The following is a 25,384-nucleotide window of genomic DNA, read 5'->3' as shown; positions in this document are numbered from 1 at the left end:
TGTGATAATAACAAATTAAACACAGCAATTGCAATGTTTATAGTTAAACCACAGATTAAGCCCTAAACTTGGGTATATATTTATTTATAAATAGCCTTAACTCTGGACTTGATTAATAACAACTTAGCAAAACATTAGCTAACATCTATGAATATTCCCCAATATTATTAAAAGTTTTTGCTTTTGTGCCCAACCAAAAATAATCCTCTTCTCTCCGTTTGGTGAACAAAACTTTAATTTATTTAATTTATTCTATTACTAAATTTACAGTACAAAAATAAAGGAATTTAATTTAAAAGTACAATTCTTTTTCTGGGATGTCCCAATGTGGTAAAGTGATGCGGTCGCAGTCGAAACCAGAATGCCAGCCTTTTTTTACCGCCACACAGCTAACAAATAAAATAGATAATTTCTTACGGTGCTTTACTTTGGAAGAGTCGCGTTGCCTGACACTCTGGTCATTTCACTCTCTCCGAAAAATGTGTAAAAACTAAAATGCGTTCCGGGATTAAGTAAATTATTTAATTGATGGTGTGATAGCATGTGGAGGTCCGTCCGCCACAAAAGCAGTCGCTCACATGTAGTTAAAAATCTCATTTCTGTAATATCCATTTTTTGTATAGAATAGCTGAAAAAATCCTCAAAAAGTCTTTTTTATAGGTTGAAAGAAAAATAAATACTTTATTCGAGTTAAATTTAATAAAAATGGCTTTACAGCTTAGCAAAATACTTCTTCAAGGGCGGTTATGTTTTGAATCTGTTCAACTTGAAGTAAGTGTTAATTCGTTTCGCTAATTGTTCATGTTAGTGAAACTTAATACATTACATAATAAATACATTTTTTGTAATTTATTGCTATTCTTAAATATCCACAATTTTAACAGACTAAGTTCCTCAGTAGTTGCACAAGCACAACATTGTACGTTCCCTTGTTTTTGAGTACTATATAACATATAATTACTTTTATTATTATATAATATAATATGTTAGTTATTTTCCGTTTTTTGATGTTCTCACTCATTTAACAAAGACTTTAGTTTCACGATCATATTTTTACTTTTTTACTTACACAAAAAAACAATGTTAAGCTTTTGGAGACAATGGGCTCTACCACTTATCAAGTTGAAAGTTCAATTTAAAATTTTTGAAACATAAGCATATATGTTAATAAGGTTATAAGGATCACAAATAATAAACCATTAATGTTCAGCCCGCTTTCTCTGTTTTCAAACCATAAATAGTTTACTTTTATGAGTCGACTTAGATATATATATCGTTTATTCATAAGAATCCATAACATGAAGGTCAATATCACACATGTTTTACTTCCAAATTAAATTTTATTCTTGGTAATTTTCAACAGAACACATTCAATTTAGTTTTAAGAGTGTTATATTGCCATGCATAACTTATATTTTCATTTTAACCAATTACTTCCACATTACCATCCCTGTGTATTAACCGCCAAAATATCATAGAATAACGTCGCAACCTCATGCACCAACCTGAAATTCCACATTGTTTCATTTCTTCACAACCAGTTGGCGACAAAACATCTGATAACTGTCACTTTCATTTGTAAACAAAATTCGTGAAATATTCCAATTTGCATTAAGCAGGCCTTGCTTTCCGACCGGCAAACTTGATTTCTGTGTAAAATTTAAACAATACCCGTGTAATTTAAAAAGTTTACCTAAGTAACCGTCTTTCTGTGAGTGTTAAGTGTATTTCGATTAGTTTCGGCGCGCGCGATAATGGAAAACAAGCAATCTACTCCGAGTACAACTGCTGCCATTGATATGGACTACATAACGTTGATAAGCGATGAATCTGATAACGGTGGTGGTAACGAAGACAGCTCCAAACTTCGCACCCCAAAAATCAAAGACGACGAAGATTCCAATGATATTTCGAATGCAGACGAAAGGCGTACAAGTCGCCGACGAAAACCAAAGGTAAGAGACTCCTTAACAAAGTAGATGAAGACGAAAGCTTACAACCTAAAACTTGCATTTTAGGTTGAATACTATGTAAATAGAACAGCTGGAGATGGCATGGAAAACAAACCATCCTCAGAACGCCGTGCTGATGGCTTAAACAAGCCCAAGAAGTCTGATTACTCTCGCAGTCCCCATCCAAAAGACATCATGGATGTGCGTGAAGCATCTGCAGCTGCCGCCGAGGCATACAAAGAGATCCTCACTGGGTTAGAAGGAGCCGCCTTCCAGTCCCGAATTCCATTTGACAAGATGACCTCAGCTGAAGCCGCCTGCTTCACTGACATCACTAAAACTGGACTCGTTGCTCAACGCGTCTTCCTCAACATCCGCAATCGCTTGCTACAGATGTGGATCGAAAATCCAAAGCAGCAATTGATTTTGGAGAATGCTCTCAAGGACATGGAACCTCCATTCGATAGTGACCCGAATTTGGTGAAACGCGTTCATGCCTTTTTGGAACGTCATGGATTCATCAATTTTGGCATCTTCAAGAGACTTCAGCCCATTCCGACGAAAAAAATCGCCAAAGTTCTTGTTATTGGCGCTGGAATCTCTGGCCTTGCTGCTGCCCAGCAACTGCAGCAGTTTGGCATGGATGTGATTGTGTTGGAGGCACGAGACCGAGTTGGCGGCAGAATCGCCACTTTCAGGAAGAATAACTACATCGCAGATTTGGGCGCGATGGTAGTCACTGGAATCTGGGGCAATCCGATGACTATTCTAAGCAAACAGACAGGGATGGAAATGGTGCCCATCCGACAAGCTTGTCCACTCTACGGAGCTGGCGGAAAACCAGTCCCGAAGCACAAAGATGATATGGTAAGCTAGCAAAAATCATACAATCCTTTTTCCAAATTATAATGAACAGTAGATTAATCCTAATTGGGTTTTTTCTGTGTCCCAATAAGATCACATTCCAAATATGAAACAACTGATTTAACCAAGAATTTTCAGCGATTTTTGGTAACTTTAAAAAAAATTACAAATCTTCAAGTCCACATAAAGAAATGTGTGCTATCAATATTTTAGGATTTCTTCGTGAAGATGAAATAGTGCATGTTTTTTGTCCCACAGTTTAGATGTTTTGAGTTCGACTTTTGACTCTAAATTTTCCATAACATCAGGTTTTTACAATCTCATAACCATAAGCTATAAGATGACTACTAAGTCTTTTCTTACCTCCGTGTAAAGTTTACAGAAACCCTGAATCTTTTGCTTTTATAGTTTTGAGAAAAACTTTTTCTTGCTGATTTCAAATTCGAGTTTCGATTTTAAAATTTAAAAAAATTCCTCATTTCATAATTATTTTAAAGTTTATCTTCAATTTCATGTTTGTTCTTGATCTTGAGCCCTGTTTAAGAGAACGGATTTGTTATGGGTTATTACTTTGAAACCATTTTGCCTTTTTCTGTTAAACACCCCTTTTTGGTATTAATTGCAAAACGATTTTATATGATTTTTCGGTTTTTAAGAAATACTGAAAATATTTTGATTTTATTTTGAAGATATCGATACTAAACTTCTAAATTCTGTACAATTTTTTAACGTGACTTTTTTTTAATTTTGAAAGATTATTTCTCCAAATCTGAGGTATCAGAAACACTATAATTTACTTACTTAGTTACTTAAGGTGGCGCTACAGCCCGGGGCAGACCTGGGCCTCAACCAATATGCGTATCCAGCCAGCTCAGTCCCTAACTAGCTGTCTCCAGTTTCGCACGCCAAGTTAGGTGAGGTCTTCGACCACCTGAGTGCGCCACCTGAGTCGCGGTCTTCCTCTACTGAGCCGTTCCTCGGGATTGGACTCGAAGGCCTTCCGAGCTGTCCATTCCCTCTACATGACCCAGCCGTCTACATATTACACTTTGATCTTCCAATTATGTCAATATTATCTGCGTATCCGAGTAATTGGATGGACCTTTAGAAGATTGTGTTGACGGTTGAGTTTTGCACAATTCTTTCCAGAACGATAGCCTTGTCTAAAACCTTTTTTGACATCTAATGCATTTGTGAGATCTTTTCCGACCTTGATAGAGCAGCGTGCATTCTCCATCGTCATTCTGCACAAACACGTAAGTTTGACGTGGATGCCAAAACTAGACATTGCTCTGTAGAGCTCTTCTCTATAATTTTATTGCCAATTAAAAAATCTTCTCAACCAGTATTATAAGAATACACACAAACATGAACTTAAAATACCTTTGAAGCCAAGAAAGTGACAATTGAAAAATAGTCTCTTTAATACGAAAAGTTGTGTTCATCAGTTTTTTCTTTTTTATTTAAGTTTTCTTTTTGTTATTATTAATGGTGCAGAAAATTAAATATTCCCTAAAGAAAACTGAATTAAGCTGTAGAGCTTCACGTTAACAATGTCCTTAACATTGTTGAAAAACCCTCTTTTTCGGACCGGAGCAACAATTTTTAGGTGTTGAAAAGAGGTCAATTGCACTGCTTTGCAAATTTATCTAAAACTGTAATGTGTTTTATTTTGTGAAAAAATGAAAGTACTTATAGAACCCAACATTGATGACTAAAATTTGACTTTGATTAATGGTGCCGGTGACGAGGCGGTCTCACGGACCGTTTTTTTCACCTGCCGATTTTTCGACATGTATTACAAATATTCCGTAGTTTTTTTTTAAAATATATACTCCTTGAGAATGATATTAAATCAACAAACCTCTTTTATTACAATACACAAATTCAAATTCAACAAAAAACAATAACGGAGAAAAAAGTTATTCTCATTTTTTCGCACACCCGGTCTAACAGACCAGTAGGTCACAATTATTGTATTTATTTGTATTATTTATCTATCAATACATGCACATAACACATTTTTAAATAATTGAACTTTCGTGTCTTGTCTGGTCTTGTCTGGTCTTGTCTGGTCTTGTCTGGTCTTGTCTGGTCTTGTCTGGTCTTGTCTGGTCTTGTCTGGTCTTGTCTGGTCTTGTCTTGTCTGGTCTTGTCTGGCCTTGTCTGGTATTGTCTGGTCTAATCAATCTGTACACTAGCAAAGTGTAATAAGGCATTTCATATTGGCGTAGTACTGCTAATGAACGAATCGCTATACTTGACAGTACGACCGAAGTTCGATGCTAGCAATTCTAGAGCCGTCCCGTGGAATACTATTGTAATCTACTAATGCAAAATTGAGTATTCCCGAAACATTAAATCAAAACAAATTAAATTAACTTGGATTTATTTTAATTTTTAAATGGATTGTATTTAATATTCGCCTACGTATTTTTTAACTTTTTGGGAAGCGACGACTCCAGTGTTAGGGTGAGCAATGCCGTAAATCGTTAAAAAACGAAATTTTACGGCATTGTTCAACCGACGAAAATAATCCATTGATGAAATTATCACCAATCCATGAGCCATGAAACTACCAGGGAAATATTAAAAAGCTTTCGAAATTTAAGTTTTTTTTAAAAATAATAAATAATCAGCGTTTCCACGACCTTGAAAAAAAGGACGTATGTACATAAATGTGATCGGTTAAGAGGAAGGAGGATTCGCCTTTTGGGCATTGGTTAGACAAATGCTGTTTTCCATCTGCTCAGAACGAGTCCTTAGGAGTAGGACAGATGAAAAAGCTTAGGCAATTGTTTTGTCTGCATTAAAGGACATCTCTTTGGAACAATAATGGGAACACTATCCGCACCAGAGGATTTATTGAGAAACCCCTCAAGATTAACGCCAAAGTACAAGTGCGATAAAGGATCGGTCCCATAGAATCATTAACTCGCTCAAGTACAGGCGGAGTTATAACACTCACTGGCAGTGTTGAATTGGCTGCGAACTGCCTGCAAACTAATAAGCTTTTTCTAAACGTCTAACAAATGTAATATTTTAAAGAAGAATGCTCCCTTTTCCTAAACGGCCAAGATAGAACCCCCTATTATAGTAAAAACAAATACTTTTTTTTAGAAATACTGAAGTTGCACTTAGAGTTTGAGTTTGACATAAAAACTGTCCAGCAAAAGTATCATAAACACCAACATTATTGTCTCCCCTTCTTTGTTTCTTCAAAAATGAGATAGACTTAAGTATTTCGAACATCTTCTTGTTTGATAAATCGAATTAAATCAAAAACCAATTCCCTCAAACATTCATCTCACTTAGAAGCATCGATGATAAAAGAAAATCAAATTTCCCACCAATCAAAGAACACTTAAAGTCATTCTCATGATCACCGATCCATTCAGCAGTTAAGTCATAATCATAAACAATTAAAAAAAAGAGACATAGAAGAACACAAACTCTTAAAATATTTATAGCACTCCAATCTTTCGTCGCCGCCGCCGTCGAAGCCGCCACAGCTTGTCTTTCCTGTGCTGTCCAATTGCCTCATAAAGTAATTCGGCTGTCATTTATTCTAGCATCCATTTGATTATACACACATCTGGATATCTATGTATGTAGATTGCACTCCAAAACAAGGTGGTGGACGCATGATGGCGTTGTAGGTACATACTTCCTTGGAACTTGGAACCATCTGACACACTCAAGACACATGAAATGATAATTCCCTAACTCAAACTGTCATAAACTCTATCAGAAAAGGGTTAACTTCTCCTCCCCTCTTCCTCACTACCTTTGTTCTCCTTTTCATTTTTATTTCTTGAGCCCTTCTCCATGGCTAATTGATCTTCTCTGCCATTCTCCGGTTCCGATTGAGAAGTGCTGTCATAATCCAATAAAACTGAAATTCAAATATCTTGGCTGTCAGTTTTATTTTTGAAATTCTCTGAGATGCTAATCCTCCCTACCCGTTCCGTTCCCTTGTTGGGCGATCGAACTCGATTGAGATGTTAAAAATGTGCGTGCTTGCGTGAGTCTACCCCCGACGCGCCGCTGCGCCTCCCTCCGCGCCGATAGAGTGGGCTCAGGCCCACAAAGCTTAAACCTATCGCTTCGTTATGAGCATGGCATGTAATTAATTGGCTCTGCTTTCGAGCTCCAACTGGAACTCATCTCCGGGCCAGATCTAAGAACCATGGCCAAGATGGTCGTTTGCTTTCTTTGTCCGATGTCGATGTGGTTAATTTTAATTAGATGGACTTCTCTGATGTTTACGGGTTGTGTTCAGTGGAATCGGGCCAGACCGCCAGACCAGTGTGGCACAGTGTTGCCCATTACAATCAATAATTTCTTGTTATTAATTACTGACGAATTTTTTAAACTTGTTAACAACTTGTAATGGTTCGTTATATTTTGCAGGTCAAATAACATACAAGACTGAAATTTGTTTTTCTGGGCATTGGATTTTTGGGAAAAAAAAATAAACTTCATACTGGGAGTGGTCCAATTTTAAAAGTGGAAGCATGGCGACGATGTTTTATGGCCCAACTGACAGACAATCAACACACGAAACCTGGAATTTTTTACCAGCCAGAAATAATTTAAAAATTTTGTCTGAAGGCGGTAAAGTTGTAATTAGTTTGTGTGGGCGATTGATTGGTTGTTGTTGGGTTTTTCAATAAAAGAAACATATTCAAAGGGCAATGTGATGAGGAAATAAATCCTGGACGAATACAAATTATCCATGAGAACCAAATTGGATATTACTTAAAGTCATCAATATTGATTGCTTGAGTTTAAAAGATCGTTTGGAATCTTTTTTTTTTGTTGGGTTAAATTGAGTTTGAATTAGTTTTGAACTTTTAACCTTGAATTAAAGTTCTATGATTTTTTTTTCAAATTCATCATATGAAATTTGTCACAATTCAGTGCTTTCCAATAAAAAGTTTCAATTCTTTAATTAAAAAAAAAAGAGTAACAAGAAGCTACAATGGCCGCCACTGCGACAGTTGCAACAAGATATCCTTTGCTTGACCAATAAGTTCTTTTAGGTCTTTAGGTTCTCGATAAGAATTCTATTTTTAAGGTCTCGAATCAACTTCTACAGCTCTAAAGAAAAGATGTTAAATCACGAGATCAATTGAGAAGTCTTCGTCACTTGGATTTTTAAAGATCTGAAATAGATTAATTGTTTAACTTGAGAGATATCATGAAGAACGAAGCTTCTTAATGACGGGCAGTATGGTTTTCTTATAGAACAAGGTCCACTAATGATCTCATGGTTTATCTCAACGAACATTGAAACAATTTTTGCTCTCTTATCATAAATACATGTTTTAGGTGTCGAAAAATCTCTTCTTCATTCGATTAGAAATTATTTTTCCGACCGTTTAATATAAGACGTATAAAACGGATTCTAAACTATTATCTATAAACGCTGATGGTGTGCGTCAAGACTCTGTACTATCGCTGACACTTTTTCTCATTTTTGAGAATTCCTTTATGAAATTTCTAATCCATTAACATAGTTGTTTTACTTACTTACATTCCTCTTCTTTGGATGTAGAACTTCAAAGATAAATTGGAATAAGTAAATAATTTAACCATACTATTTAAACTGAACTTATCGGCCTCACAATCCATGAAGGGTCTCAGCCTGAGATACTGAAGTCTTCCATGATCCCTCGCATGCACTCTCCAGTCATCGAGACGAAGCGCTCTGGCATCCGCATTCACTTGGTCCCTGTACCGTAGGTTCGGTCTTCCTTGTCGTCTTGAACCTGGGGGCTGGGCTTAGAAGACTTTCTTGACTGGAGCGTTGTCGTCCATTCGCTCGATGTGGCCGATCCAATGTAGTCGTCTTTTCTTGGCCTTATGGACTACATCCACATCTTGGTACAGCTCATACAGTTGTCGGTTGTATCTTCTTCCCCAGTCGCCATCGTCGCATACGGGACCAAAAATCCGTCGAAGAATTTTTCTTCCGAAAGTGCCCAGTATCAATTCCCCTATTTTACTTATCGTCCAGCACTCGGCGCAGTAGAGCAGGACTGGTAAAATCAAAGTTTTGTATAGCAGACACTTTATCTTTCGAGTGTTTTAAACCCAGTTGTTTGGCCAAACCGAAGTAGCAGCGATTAATTCTTCTTCGGATCTCCACTAAGGTGTCGTTCGTGGGATTGATGTTTGTTCCAAGGTAAGTGAACTCCTTAACTACCTCGAAATTGCTGCTACCAACAGTGACGTTTTGTCCTTGGCGTTGGACAGATGTTGCTTTGTTTGTTGATAACATGTACTTTGTTTTGTCCTCATTCACTTCAAGACTAACTAAATCCGCCTGTTCTTCAATCGCTGTAAAGGCCTCAAACACAGCTCTCTTGAATCGACCGATTATGTCTATGTCGTCCGCATAGTCTAGGAGCTGAGTGGATTTGTTGAAGATAGTGCCCTCCGTGCTCACACCTGCCTTACGCACTATCTGCTCCAGGACTATGTTGAAGAAGTCACATGACAACACATCGCCTTGTCTAAACCCTGCGCAGGTTTGGATTATCGGATTAGCTGTTACCCATTTGCACACTGCACTGCGTATTGTTTGGCGTCATGCGACACAGTTGGATCAGTTTGTTCGGGATCCCGAATTCAAACATCGCCATCATAAGCTCTTGGCGGTGGATGCTATCATAAGCAGCTTTAAAGTTGATGAAAAGATGGTGGGTTTCGACTTGAAATTCGTTGGTCTTTTCCAGGATCTGCCTCAGTGTTAATATTTGGTCTATCGTTGTTCTGCCTGGCCTAAAGCCTAACTGGTACATACCGATATTTGAGTTCAAGAAATGTTTAAGAAGCTCACACAGTACGTTGGATAGGACTTTGTGTGCAAAATTAAGCAGGGATATCCCACGGTAGTTTTTGCATAACATCGGGTCGCCTTTTTTGTAGATAAGGCATATGAAGCTTATCGACCAGTCAGTGGGTATGCGGTGGTGCATGCGGTTTATCAAAACACTTCCTCCATGTTTAAAGAATTCCGCGGGTAAGTCATACTACCCGGCGGACTTGTTATTTTTTAGCTTTTGGATGGCTCTTTCTACCTCTTCTCTGCTGGGGGCTGGGACTGGGTCTTCATTGACTGTTCTTGCTTCTCTTTCGTCATTATCTTGCTCGACATTTTGCGCATTCAGCAGCTGTTGGAAGTGCTGCTTGAAAACATCTACAATTAATGTGCTTCGGTGACTAGGTTTCCTTCACTGTATCGAAGAGCTTGTGTCCCGGTTTTAAAACCAGAAGTTAATTGCTTCGACCTTTTAAAGAAACGTTGGCTGTTGTTCTTGACTCCTCTAGATCTTTGAGCTGAAAAACTGCGGATGATGTTTTCTTCCTTCGCAGGGTCTTTTTCTCATTTCTCCTTTTCTCTCGGTACTCTTCCCTTGCTGCTCTTGTTTTCCGTTGCAGCATCTGCACACGAGCATTTGCCGTCTCTCTTTTCAATATCACGCACTCATCATCATACCACGGGTTCTTTTTCGGGGGGGCTGGTAACCTATGGTGGTCTCGGCTATATTTTTTATTATTTCGCGATATTGGTTCCACATTGTGTTGACGTCTATAGTATTTGGGAGGACTGCGGCGGAGAGTCGCACGCTCACACGCTCACTGTAGTCTCTGGCATTCTCCAATGTGCTAAGGCAACCGATGTTGAACTTCTTTCTTTGGGCCGCACGTGTTTTTTTGTCGTTTGATATTCGAGCTCTAAACTTAGCCAGTACCAGAAAGTGGTCAGAGTCGACATTTGCTCCTCGGAAAGTGCGCACGTTCAGGATGTTGGATACGTGCCTTGCGCCGATTAGCACATGGTCGATTTGGTTGGTGGTTCGACCATCCGGAGATCGCCAGGTTGCTGTGTAGATCTTCCGTCTTGGAAACCTAGTGCTACTTATCACCGTTTTACGAGCTGCAGCAAAGTCGATTAGTCGGAAGCCGTTTTATGTTGTTTCTTCGTGGAGGCTGTGCTTTCCAACTAATCCGCCAAAGATGTCTTCCTTCCCGATTTTTGCATTGAAGTCTCCGAGTACGATTTTGACGTCGTACTCTGGACTATCCAGGAGGTCGTAGAAATCCTCCTTGCTAGACTCCTCAGCATCATCGGTAGGGGCGTGTGCACATATTATACTGATGTTCTGTAATGTGGCCTTGATGCGGATCTTAGCCAGGCGATCACTTATTGGTTTGAAATCCATGATTTTCGATCATTTTCCCACGACGAATCCGCATCCAAATACTCGTATATGCAATCTTTGATGACAGCTATAATAAATGTCGCAATTCTTTCTCTTTATTGTCCCTGATCCTATCCATCGTATTTCCTGGATTGCAGTAATATCCTCGCACTAACCTCCAAATTTGTTGGGCCGTTGATAAGGTGTTTTTTATTTTTGTTTTCCCGATTTTGCACCCGCGCTTACAACACTCTACCACCGTTTATAACAAAAATACCAGAAAATATTTTTGATTTTATGTGTTGTCAGGCCCGGATTGAAGAAAATGGGGGTCCGGGGCTATTTTAAATTTGAAGCCACCTAAAAAGATAAAGAGGAAACTCTAAGAATCTATCCCCTAAGTGCTCCAACCCCCGATAAGATTAGAAATTTTTTGTACCCGGGGCTAATTATTCATCAGGGCTCTTTTTAACGTTTTTGAAAAATTAAATGTGTTCATTTCGCAAAAAATTGTAAACCCGTGAAGGTTATGAAGGTACTTCCTTTCATTTGAAGAATTTTGAGGTAAAATCTCAATTAAACTTTGAGGTAAAATCACAGTTGAACTTTGAAGAAAAATATCAGTTGATATTCTCTCAACATCGTCTGCAATAGTCGTCGCCTGTTGCTCTTCCGAATGCCCTTGAACTTGGGGGGTCGAAAAAAAGCTGTTTCTTTTGGTAACTTTATTTCTGTCGTCTTTTATTTTCCTTATCATATTATGACCATAACGCTCCGAATAAGTGACTTTTTGTGGATATAATGAGATTTCTCAGAACCCCAAATACCACAATTTTGCTTATTAACGTAAATGTGCTTCGTGGCTAAAGAAAGTTTTCTTCGAAAAATCGCCGTCCACCACCTGCAGTTCAAGCATTCATTCGAAGTATCTACGGTGATGTGAATAGTCAGCTGGCTTCACTTTCTGTGTGAGCTGGACTTGCCAATAGCTTCCGTTGTTAGACGATTATATTAACCATAATCTCTTAAGGCACGATATTTAGCTGTAGCAGAATCACCATTTTTGAAGTAGGTTCTAACAATTTGTATGCGTTTTGCGTTAGATAGACAGATTTCGAATTCCAGCTCTATACTTTACCTTTACAACAAAGAAACATTCATTTCCAGACCAAATTATTTGAAATTTTGAGATCACATTGCAATTCGTCACAATCAGTTTTAAAGATTGTTACATCGTCCGCATTAACGATGCATTCAGAGGAATTCAACTCAGACTTTATATTATATAAAAACAAAATAAACAGAATAGGACCTAAGTGACTACCTTGCGTGATTTCAAGACAAATTTTGAACTTGTTTGATTCGAAACTATGATTGAAGCCATTTCATGAAATGTTCGTTAAATCCCATCTTTTTTTTTATTTCAAAACTAAAACTCGTTATAAGAGTTTTTCAAACGCCTTACTGAAGTCAGTGTTATATTCCAATATGTCTTTTCTTTTAAATAAGGTTATTTTATAGCAAACTCTTTGCTCACTTCGAAACAATCTGGTTTCCGAAAAAAGTAAAGCTGTACAACTCATTTCGACGATCTAAGTTTCTTAATTTTACTTGATTTTTCTAAGACTTTCGAGAGTGCCAACCATGTGTAAAAAATCTTACGCAGCAGTTAACTTTGTCTGTAAGTTCTACTAAGCTTGTATATTCTTATTTGGCTAACAGGAAACAAGCTGTTCAAATTGGGGACTGTTTGTCCAGGTTTTTACCTATTTCGTCTGGTGTTCCTCAAGGGTCAATATTGGGTCCTCTACTATTCTGTATCTATGTCAAGAGCTTCCAAGTTTGATCAAAAACTCTTAATGTCATTTGTATGTTGAGAACTTTCAACTTTACTTCAGCTGTCCTCTTGGAATTATTAATCATGGCGCTTCTAATATCAATATCTACCTCTTATTGAGAAAACCGTACTTAGTTAAAAGCTTGTGCAATCTCAGAAACTCTAACGAGATACGTCACTCAAATATTTGCTCTTCTAGCTTCTTCTTCTTCTTCTTCCATTTAAATGTTTAAAGATTTATTTACCCACATATGTCATAGATTTTTATATACCTGGTTATTTTCCTAACTACCCTGCATTCGATTCTGATTACATAATCTTCCACCAAATATGTACCTTCAACTGTAAAGTGAGGTTAGATACGGGTTCATTGTATGTATCTCTCTAAAATAGTTTTTCTTTAAAATAATAACAGTCTTTTAAATTGGTATCTTAACACAATACACAACTCGATCTGAAAAAAATATACCAATTATTGAAACCTTTTTCTCTGAAGTCTTCTCAACCCGTTTTCGACATCCTCTTAACCTGTTATTACTTTTTATTTTCCATTCAAATTCAAATAACTATGTCTAACCAGCCTAACCGCTTTCAGTCAATTGAACAATTTTGACCTTATATATAAATTCCAACTCGCTAGAACCATAATTTATCTCAAAACTATTTTTTAAACATCTGCACACGCCTTTAACGATTTGATAAATGTATACATTTCCATTTTCAAACTTAAAAAAAGGAATAAGAAAAACAATACATAATTTGTACGTTCTACAAATTTCCTCCACCAACCCTCAATCAATTTCAGCTTCGTTTTTATTTCGTTTTGTTTTTCAACTTACCCCTTCACGGTTCATTCGCCAAGGGCAAGTTTTAATATTTTATATAGTTTTCCTATATGCTTCCGCATTCAATGTCCTAATTTCAGAAAGTTTTGATCCTTTTTAGTACCACGAGGGTTACAGAAAAAAACCTGCATACTTCTTACTTCATGGTTAAAAAAAAACAGGATCAAATTCGAGATTAATTTATTATCCTTTTTTGCGAAATTAATGGTAGTGCCGCGCAGAAGTAGCGCAGATCAACTATACACAAAACTATGATGGTAGTTCTTCATTGTTTTGATTAGGAACCCTCTTCAACATATGTTGCATTCCCGAATAACTTGCACCACCAACCATCCCATCAGTTTTACCTTCCAACACGGATTACAACAACAACAACCAAAAAAGGACGAAAAATCGATCGTAAAGTGGCTGACAGGCATCAGGAGAGTCGTGAATACGTCCTTTAATTGGGCAAAATTAAATTTTCAAAACTCGAGGGTTACCTTTAACGGCAGACGCACCCTTTGAAAATTCCCTTCTTCAACTCGAAACCTCCCTTATCTCTTTGATTATGATCTCGAATCTGCGTAACCTGAAGCCAAAATGTTGAGGTTTAATCTGAAGAGGTGTAGGCTTTCAAATCCAATATGATTATTTTTTTTTATTTCAAATTATTCAAGGACCTATCAAGGAACCAACCCCTTTTTGTTTTGTTATGCAAAGAAGGGTGTTCCTTTTTTTTTTTTTAAATCTTCTTATATTGTGATCTCTATTTATAACTTGTCTATCAATCTCATATAATTTTGTGTTTTTAATTTTAGGTTGAACGTGAATTTAACCGTCTTTTGGAATCAGCAAGTTACCTTTCCCATCAGCTGGATTTTAATTATGCTGGCAACAACCCTGTCTCGCTGGGACAAGCTTTGGAATGGATTATTAAATTACAAGAGAAGCACGTCAAGGACAAACAAGTTCAACATTTGACTAATGTGACAAATGCTCAAAAGAGCATAATTGACAATCAAAATAAAGTTGCTGAATTGTCGGAGAGAATTCAAGAATATAAAGCAACTGTGAAGCAGTTGAGTAAGACTCGGCCTGCGAAGACACCAGAAACGGAACAAGCTTGGATTGATCATGAGTTTAAAATTAAGAATACTCAATATGAATGGAATAAGGCTTTCAAGGAGTTGGAAGCTTTAAATAAGGAGGAAGAAGTGCTGCAGGCCAAGTTGAAGGAGATCGAAATGAATCCACCCAGGTGAGAAAGAAAGGAAGATGCATGGGTTCTTAAAAATAAAAATACAATTCTGTCTAACAATGTTGTAAAATGAAATTTTTGAACGTAATAGCTTTTCACATCATTGCTTATATTATAAGGCTGAAGAGTTTGCTCGTTTGTTTGAACGTGCTAATCTCAGGACCTTCTGGTCCGATTTTATTGATTCTGTTAGTTTTAAATAGCCCGTTTTATAAAGATAACTATAAGGTATATTACATTAAGCTAGGACTAATACGAGCGGAGCGGAACATGAGAGCTTTTTACGTCCATTCTATTAGTTTGTTTGTTTGTTTGAACGTGCTAATCTCAGGAACTTCTGGTCCGATTTGATTAGTTCTTTCAGTTTTAGATAGGCCGTTTATTGAGGAAGATTATAAGCTATATCACATCGAGCTAGGACTAATATGAGCGGAGCGGAACTTGAGAGCTTTTCACGTCCATTCTAAGATATAAAGATTAAGAGTTTGTTTGTTTGTTTGAACGCGCTTATTTTAGGAACTTGCACGAAGAACTTTTCTCTCGAAGCGAATCAAGGTGCTTTCATCCGCTTTTGTCATAGTCCATGCTTCTGCACCGTATAGCAGGACGGGGATGATAAGGGTCTTATATAGCAACACTTTGGTCCCTCGAGAGAGGACTTTGCCACTCAATGGTTTCTTAGCCCAAAGAAACAGCGGTAACCAAGAATTATTCTGCGTTTGATCTCAGCGCTGGTATTGTTTTCTGCGTTTACAGCGGAGCCTAGGTAGACGAAGTCCTTGACTACCTCAAAGTTACGTCTGTCGATGGTGACGTTTTAATTAAGTTGTACGTCCTTTCTTGACGACAGCATTTACTGTGATTTGCCCTCATTAACCGTTAAAACCATTTTTGCCGCCTCTGCCTCAATACTCACAAAAGCCCCATTGACATCACGCTGAGTTCTTCTGATTATTTCAATGTCATCAGCATATGCTAGTAATTGGACAGACTTTTGAAAGATAGTGCCTCTAGTGTTGACTTTTGACCTCTGCACTATTCTTTCAAGCACGATGTTAAAAAAATCACATGACAGCGCATCACCTTGTCTAAAACCTTTTTTGACATCGAAAGGTTCTGTTAAGTTGTTTCCAGCCTTTATGAAGTAGCGTGAATTCTCCATGGTCATCCTGCACAAACGGACTAGTTTGGCAGGGATGCCAAAACTAGACATGGCTCTATACAGCTCGATCGATAAAAAGATGGTGGGTGTCGATTTGGGGTTCTTGGGTTTTTTCAGGATCTTCCATAATGTGAATATTTGATCGACTGTGGACTTTCCTGGTCTAAAAACACACTGATAAGGACCTATCAGGTTCGATGGGCTTTAGACGTTCACATATTACGGCAGAGAAGATTAAGGATATGCGATGTTAAGTAGACTGATTCCTCTATAGTTGGTGCAGTTAGAGGGTCTCCTTTTTTCAGTATCGGGCAAACAATACTGAGGTTCCATTCATCGGGCATGCTTTCTTCCGACCATATCTTACAGATAAGTTGGTGCATGTTCCTAACAAACTCATATGCAGCTGCTTTAAAGAGTTCGGCATTCAAGCCATCCGCTCCAGCGGCTTTATTAGACTTCAGCTTAGATATAGCAATCTTTACTTCGCGTTCGTCCAAGTCGGTAGGACGGTATTGTTGGCTTTCGTCGTCTATGTTGAATGGATCATCTTGGCTGACAGCGGAATTCAGTTCGTCGTCGCCGTTATACAGTCTGCAAAAGTGGTCCTTCCATATCCGCAACATTGACTGCGGTTCCACTATGATGTTTCCACTTTCGTCTTTGCAGCCTTCGGTTCTAGGTTTATATACCTGTGAATTTCGTTTCACCTGTTCATAAAACTTTCGAACTTCATTCCTGATTTTAAACCTCCCAAAATCTTCGACCGCACGTTTCTCATGTGTCATCTTTCTCTTCTGTGAGGGCGTGAGCGCATATCAGTCTTATGTTGCCGAATTTAGCCGTGATGCGTTTGGTCATGAGGCGCTCATTGATGCACCTATAGCTCAAGACTTCTTGCCTAAGTCTGGCTTCAATGACGAAGCCGCATCCAAATAAGCGCTGTTGGTTTTAGTGGTAGCAGTCACCATAGTAAATATCGAAGTTTTTCATCCTCTTTTTACCCGGCCCATCCCATCGTATTTCCTGGATGGCGGTGATATCTGCTTTATAGCGGTCTAACATTCCACATGCATATCCGAATTCCATTTATCATACAATTTAATTCTATATGACGAGAAAAATTAGCTTAACCACAGCTTTAACCCTCAAATTTGAACATAAAAGCGTTTCTTAAGCACTCAAAATCCTCCAATCTGATTTACAAACAGTGATCCTCATCTATTTCTTTTAAAAAAAAACACCATGTATTAATTATTTCAAGTTTATTGAATAAATTTTGTATAATTGATTTCTTTTTTTCAGTGATGTTTATCTCTCATCGAAGGACCGTCAAATTTTGGATTGGCATTTTGCAAATCTTGAATTTGCTAATGCAACACCATTAAGCAATTTATCTCTGAAACATTGGGACCAGGACGATGACTTTGAATTTATCGGCAATCATACAACAGGTAAGTGTTGTGGAAAAAAAAAAATAAAAAAACAAAAACAGAAGTTGACACTTCTTGAATTAAGTGCATCTCGCGTGTGCCCTTTTAATATTGATATTGATACAATTAAGACCTTTTTTCCCACAAATACCCCGCAGCGGGCATAAATTAATTAAGTTCCACTAAAAAGACTGATGATCATGGTTTTTGTTCTGCCATTTTTGTCTTGTGAGTGTGTCGTGTGAGACTAAGCATAAATTAATATATATGAAATGAAACCCATTGGAGTTTTATGGCTAATGTTTTAATTAATTCATTTGTGAAGCCATGGTTAAGTTAAAGTGGAAACAAAAATTGAAGACTTTATCTTTTTTTTGTTCACCCTTGATGTGAAGCGAATGATGGCGATGGTGATGAAGATGCATTTCAGCAATCAGCTGAATGAAAAATAGGCTTCTGACTTTTTTTAAGAGCCCGATAAATGCCCCCAACTGTGAGTTGTTTCCTTTTTCAAGCTCTGTGACATCAACAATTTTTTTTAATAATTTATCGTTTAAGTATTTCATTAGTTGTTATTTCTTGAGACACCTTTTTAAGATCTTTGAAAGTTGGTTATGGAGTGTTGTTACTTTAGGTAACTCTTAACTATTTCCTTTTTCTTATAGTAATTATAAAAAAAGTGTGAATTGATGAAATTACTTCACCAAAACAATTTTGGAGACATTAAAATACTAGCTCGTCATATACTGTATAAAATATAATAACCTACTTTTGGAACCGTTTTAAATTATACAAATCTATCATGAATAAAGGGACCTCAAATATTTCGCATACTTACTTTGCAAAAGTAGTCACATTGCACTATAACTTAGAGCAATAAGATTAAATTAATTTGGGAATTAAGACCACCTTAGCCTTAACTTCATGAAAAATAGAACACTTTTTATACACCCAATCTCGTGCACAACTGAAATCTTAAAATGTTCCAGACAGGCCAGGTGCATAGCAGTTAACAGTAGTTTTCAAAAAAAAATTTATCTTCATCAAAAGAAATGAGATTTGGCTTTAATTCCCTTTGCAAAGTGAAATGAAGACAAATTAGTTTCATTTCATCCCGCTTAATTTCTTTATAGGAATTCACTATGTTAAATTGCAATAAGGCCGAATGAAATTACCAATATTGAAATTCGACATTTCTGGTGTCGTGAAATAAAGCCAAGTGAAATAACGCCACATTTCAAGTAATGGCCTTTATTTCAGCAATGGGACTCCCTACGTCTTGCGACATAGCCTTCGAAGGAGGTTGTGGAGGCTCGCATGAAGCGTCTGCCTCATCTTTTTTATATACGTGGAGCGTGACTGACTCGAAGCCGTATCTTATCACGCCCTTATCTCGCGCCAAAGAAGCCACAAAATCTTTATTGATTACGATAATCGCACTTCGATAAAGACCCTTTGGCTGCTCCAGTTTCGCGATCTTCCAGTCGTGACAAGGGAAGTTCGGGTTGCTGATCCTGATCATTGCACTAATGTCATCTGGACAAGAGGGCTCTATCGGGATCCATGCGCGAGCTCTCGGCCTGCAAGGAATATCTTCCTTTGCAACGACCTCGAGTTTTGCGCCTGGCCAGACTTCGCCCAGCATGCCGACAGCAAGCGTATAGAGATCGCGCGACCTCTGATCGTTACAAGCGATAAGTTTGACATGACCTTGATGCCAACCCCAATCGCTTGTTACTGGTGGTGGACCCGGATGCTCCCTCATGACTGAGAAAGACAGCCGAGAGCCCCAGTTTCACTATCTGCCAACGGTCAGAAATAATCGTGCCATCAATATTGCTCCTATCAATGACCTCGTCTATGATCTTTTTAGGCTCTTTAAGTACATCACTAAATGGTTTAGTGAGAGGTGCTCTGGCCATGTTGGGAGTGCTGGTGTTCTGCACTTTGGGCTTTTTAGGGACGGGAGTGGGCTCCTCCAAAAACCTTTGTCGTTTTGACGTGGAGTCATAGCGACTACTTTTATCTAGAATGGATTTAGCCCACTTCTGCCTCTTGCTAAGGATGGGATTACTTCCATCCCCCAATGTTGAACCAGAGGATTTTAGAATCCTCATCGCATAGCGCCGTTTTGTATAGGAGCTGCTAGAAGCATTCTGGAGAGGTTTGCTCTCTTTGGTAGTGGAAAGATTATTATTCACGAACTTTCCACTACCGACCTGAGAAAGCGTTTTCGTCAGTGAAACATCCTTTACCAGACCGGAAAATGGGCAGTGACTTGACACAAGTCCTTCTCCTGTGTTTGGCACAAGAGTAACGACAGCCGACGTTGCCGCCGAACTGCCGCCCGGTGTAGATAGAACCTGTACCGCACACGAAGAAGGGCAGTGACTTGGCACAATCCCTTCTACGATGTTTGGCACAGGTGCAACGACAGCCAACGTTGCCGCCGAACTGCCGCCCGGTGTAGATGGAGTACCGGTACCGGTTTGACGTTTTTGCTTCGGGTTTAGTTTTTGTTTTTGTTTGTACATTTGGATTCCCACGAGTAGTCAAAGTAAAAGGGGGGGTTCATCTGTGCAGAGATTCGCTTACGCCTGGTATCCGGATACTCCGTTAACGACAGAGCTATTTTTATAAATTGGGCCCTCAACCTGTCTGATCATTGGCACGGGTCGTATAACACCTTAGATCCAGCCCAATTGGGAAGTTAAAGGGAGGGATATGTATTGGAAAAGGAGAGACGAACAGCAATTAAGCCATAAGCGTCCCAGGAATTAAACAGGGTATTGACAGACAGTGATGCACTATACAGTCAGTGAATAAGGAGCCATCCGCCAGCATAGTAGAACAAAGCCGACGTAGGAGGTGGTAAGGATTGGGAAAGGGAGGGGCGAGCGACCTTTAGTTTCAGGGCTCTTCTGGAGAAATAATTCCCGAGAATCATTGACCTTACTCAGCTTTTACAACTCGACAAGTTCGACGCTCAGGTACAAAACTCTGTCTTTCCCAGTCATTGCAATATTCAGATTTCAAAACCAACAAATCTTCCGATTACAATAATTTCCTATGGGAAGTTAATGACAGTTCAGTAGGAGAGTTTTTGAGAAAATTTTAATTTTGACCAAACAAAATTGTATGAGCCCTACTATTATTTTTGGTCTAAGAAAAAGGCCCTTTACTCTTGCCTAGAACCTTAATTTCCAAGTTTAAATTAAATCATTAAATCAAACCCAAAGGCTCAAGTTGTATTGGCGGGTCAGAAATACAGACGGACGGACCAAAGGAATCACCAGATTCACTTTTTCGACTTCGTAATCTCACGTTTGATTAATTCTTGTTTGTCATAATTTGAGCTTATACTCTTAGGGGGCGTGGTATACACCCATCCTTGGTGTTTTTATTTAATAATGACATTTTTCATACGAAGGCCTGAAGTTACACCAAAAACATAGATGTAAAATAAATAGCGACAAGTTCTCCTATTCCAAAAAATCTGACTAATAATTTTGACTTAAAAAGCGACAGTGTGGCAGACCATGTTAAAGTTGGAAAGATGGCCTAAAACAGAACGCCCAACCAATGTCTTTTTACAAAACGAATATTAATCATAAAATAGACTCAGATCGATTTTCATTTTTTGTTTTACTTGTCATCTAAAGCCTCTTAGAGTATGAAATATGTTTTAAGACATTTGGAAGCAGAAGTTACATTCTGATTTGTATTCATCTCTATCAAAACCATTCTAGAGCCTTTTGTTCACTTTCAATGTAGCCCAAAACTAACTTACAAAACCAAGTATCAGGTGCAAAAGTCTTCTAGCCTTACCTCAAATCTAGGATAACCTTGCACCGAAAATCGTAACAAAACATCAATTTTCTTATAAATCAATACTAAAAGGTATTATTCGACTTATTTTTGAATATGAACTTGAAAATTGTAAATACCTAAAAACTTAAAATCTGAACCATCTGGACCCGGCACGTGTGTCTAAAAGAAAAGGAAAGTTCAAAACCATAAATATGTCATAATGAATTTCCTTACTTAATAATAGCTTAATCAGTATGCAAATCAGCGACGAGACAAGTGACTGTGGCACGATTTCTTACAACAGTTAACACCAATCTACGGACTTGAATTGAAGCCCACATTTAAATCGCCTTTAAGTCAATCATACTACCAAATCTCAAATGTACTAAAATCATAAAAAAAATCCCCGCTTTGCATTTTAAAATCATATTAATTTTGATTATAAATTAAAAATTGATATTTTGAATATTTTTCTAAAAACAACAACAACAACAAAACAAAACCTAACCCACGTCGAATGCGTGATGAACTTATTCATCTTCTTCTCAATTAAAAAGCTGTTTTTATATCTCAAATGATATTTAAACGAAAAAATCAACAACAACCATTTTTTGTTCTACTTTTATTTGTATTCATTTTCGAAAATTTCTTTAAGCTTCGTGTGAATATCAGAAGAAGAAAAGAAAAATTTTCAAAATTTCCCGCATATCATTTTTTGTTGTAATATGCCATTATGTGTATAATTTATAAGCCCATTAGGGAGCACAAGTTTTCGTTTATGTTCCATTACCAATCTTATCAGCAACCAGCGCCACAATAAACAAAATCTCAATTCTGAATTAATTCTCTTGCACCTACTAATTAGTTTTTTTTTAAGTAAAAATATTCTTTTCTTCTGAACTCAACTCTTTTGAGGAAATAAATTAGATGAACAGAAAAAAAAATAAAAGAAAAACAACGAAAAACTTTCATCGTTAACCTTTTGGTTAATTTCTTTTGTTCAAAATGATAGATTTGTTTGTTTCAGTTTTTGGAAAATGCAAATTTGGATCTTGAATAGGCTCGACGACACGACACGACACGACGGATGTGTCACACATATTTCTGTAAGAAGAAGGATTTATTCAAATTTGAACCATGACTTTCAGTGGAAAAGAAATTTTAAGCTTGATTTTCAAAACTTTCAGCCTACATAAGATTTTGTCTTAAAAAAAGAACAACCTAATTGTTTAAATTTATAGGACAGCAAGTTAGTCGAGAACTTTCTTACACAGGTGTTCATGGTGTTAGCTCTTGAAATAAATTGTTTTCGTAATTTCAGTCTTAATTGTTAATTTTTGTAGTACCCGGGCGTGATGGCTTTGGATTGACATAAAGTTTTTTCTTTCGCTGGTACTGCTTTTGCGAGGAATTGATAATTCTTGAATAAAGAAGAAAAATTAAGCATTTTTTAGAAAAAATAATAATAAATTGTTGTACAGCTTTTTTCCATCAATGTAATTTTTCAGTTCCTGATTTACAAAACACGTAAAAAGCTTGAATTATAAATCTTTCCTTTAAAAGGTCAGGTTTTTATACAAATCTTTTTTCTAAAGTTTAAACAAGCTGAACCTATCACGCGTTGCTGTGGCTAACGCTTTTTGCCATATTACGTTGTCGTAAACTGTATATGGGGAACGGTAGGAGAATATCAGACATGGGCACCACCATCCTTTTTTTTACATATGTAGATGCCATTTGTAAAAAACATGGCGACCTTCATGACTGATTTTCTACTACCGTAACCTCTTATTACAATGAAATTATTATTAACGAATGAAGACGGAAACGTTGAAGGTGGTCTAAAAGTTATAGTTCACTATATTTCGTCTATTACAAAATAAATTAAATTAAATTGAAGCTTATATAAAACGTTTATAAGTTTGACATAGTTCCATCTATTGAATACCTACTCAAATCAGTCAACAGATGTTAGAATCGTCTTTAGCTAACAGATAATTGTGTCTGTCAAATGATAGGCACATATTTTTCAATAAAATAATATTGAGATCATAAACAGAGATGTAAGCTGCCCTATCTTTCAAGTTGGATCAAACATCTCACGGTTTGCAAAGTTTATTAAAATCGGTTAAGTATAGTTTAGGAGTCCATCGAGGACAATTACAGTGACAAGTAATTTATGTATATATTATTTTAAGTGTTGTCCTAGAACCTCAAATATTATTCGTCAAAAATATTACGTCTGGCTAGGTTAGTTTAGCTTGTAGCGGCTGTCCAAGATGGAAACGGACACACTTAGGCCAGTTAAATGACCCATTGCGATACCACATAAATCTTGAGGCTTCCTCCTAAGCTCATTGGAACCAGCTTGAGTCCCTTACGAAACGTGAGAGGCTGATTATACCGATATGATTTAGATCGTTAAAGAAGAATTCTCCTAGGTAGTTCTTGCGTTTTCGATCTAGAGCAGGGCATGTGCAGAGAAGATGAAGAACCGTTTTTTCCTCTTCCTCATCCATACAGCTTCTGCAAAAGTCATTTGAGAATACGCCTAGTCTCGTGGCGTGCTTTCCTATTATACAGTGTCCGGTTATGACACCTATTATCGAGCTTATATGCAATCTGCTTAGAGAGAGCAAGCACCTAGAACGTTTTAAATCCAGTGTTGGCCAGATGTTTTTTGTGGCTTGACACGTGGTTATGTTGTTCCACCTGGTGCCTGCCCTCCTCACAGCGTCTTGCATTAGCAGCAGTTTACAAGAAGCGATTAGTATGCCAGTATGTGCCAAACGTGGTAGGATGGGCTGTACTGTACCGTTCCTGGAGAGTTCATCTGGCTTACAGTTACCTGGAATGTCTCTATGGCCCGGCACCCAGCAAAGGTGAATATTAAACTGTTGCGCCATCTCCATTATAGATGATCGACAGTTATGGACTGTTATAGAGTTTGTAGAGACAGAGTCCAGAGATTTGATAGCGGCCTGGCTGTCAGAGAAAATACGGATATCAGATGTTTATATCACGTTTCCTTTAAACCAGGACAGGAATTTTTTGATCGCCAAAAGTTCCGCCTGGAACACGCTACAACGATTGGGAAGGCGGAATTACAGATTTAATTTCAGTCGTTCACAGTACACACCTCCACCAACTCCTTCTTTGGTTTTTGACCCATCTGTGTAAAAATGGATTGACTCATCCTCCAAGAATGTCCTATCCTCCCAAAAAGATCTGGTATTTATAGAAATCTGGAAGTTTCTGTTGAATTGTAGTTGGGGGATGGTGTATTCTGTGTGCTTTAGAATTGATTCTTAGTACCTTAGAATTACGGAGTGGCCAATGTTGTTGTTAGTACACTGCGACGAAGCATTAAGGTGAATATCAGAGCTTGCAGCTATTTGTTTGCTAAATATGTCAAGAGGTGTAAGGTAGAGCGAGGTGTCCAGTGCCGCAGACGGGGTTGTGCGAAGCGATCCGCTTATACATAGGCAGGCTGAACGTTGGACTTTATTTAACTTATCCCTGTTTATATCTTTCTCTAAAGCAGTCCATCATACAGCCACACCTTAAGTTAAAATCGGTCTGATTACCGATGTGTATAGCCAATGCGTGATTCTGGGTTGTAAACCCCATTTATTACCAATAGCTTTTTTGCAAGAAAAGAGAGCTATACAGTAGCTTTTTTGACTCTTTCCTGTACGATGCGTCCGGCTAAGACCTTTAAGAAATTAGGTTTCGTATTTCATTAATTGTATTGCAAAATTTCTCATGAATTTCTACTACTCAAAATTTCAAACTCGTTTATCTCAATACTGTATTTTCTTAATTTTACCGAATTTAGACAATTTTTGACCAATTGAACTAAAATTTTTAACATATCTTGGAAAAAACATTATTTTTAGAAAATCGAAGGTATTTTCTTAGTTTTTTTTTTAGTTCGTTTGCTATTAACAACTATCTGACGATTTTCTACTTGAATTATGATTAAAAAATTACAAAAGCTGTTAGTCTACTGATACTGAAAAAAGGAG

The 25,384-nt window shown here is 37.6% G+C and overlaps 1 protein-coding gene across 1 annotated transcript; it reads left to right on the top strand.

The window, feature by feature from the left end:
* The first annotated feature begins 1,553 nt into the window (after positions 1–1,553).
* LOC129951994 (possible lysine-specific histone demethylase 1-like) lies at positions 1,554–17,713 on the top strand. Its single transcript, XM_056064405.1, has 4 exons — positions 1,554–1,955; positions 2,019–2,819; positions 14,512–14,951; positions 17,419–17,713. Exons 1-4 carry the CDS (start codon positions 1,755–1,757, stop codon positions 17,711–17,713), a joined length of 1,737 nt encoding a protein of 578 aa, XP_055920380.1. The 5' UTR covers positions 1,554–1,754.
* The last annotated feature ends 7,671 nt before the right edge of the window (positions 17,714–25,384 follow it).

This window comes from Eupeodes corollae, chromosome 1 (assembly GCF_945859685.1).
Source record: "Eupeodes corollae chromosome 1, idEupCoro1.1, whole genome shotgun sequence".
In the NCBI taxonomy this organism is placed as follows: domain Eukaryota; kingdom Metazoa; phylum Arthropoda; class Insecta; order Diptera; family Syrphidae; genus Eupeodes; species Eupeodes corollae.
This window is presented reverse-complemented; position numbering and strand designations above follow the sequence as displayed.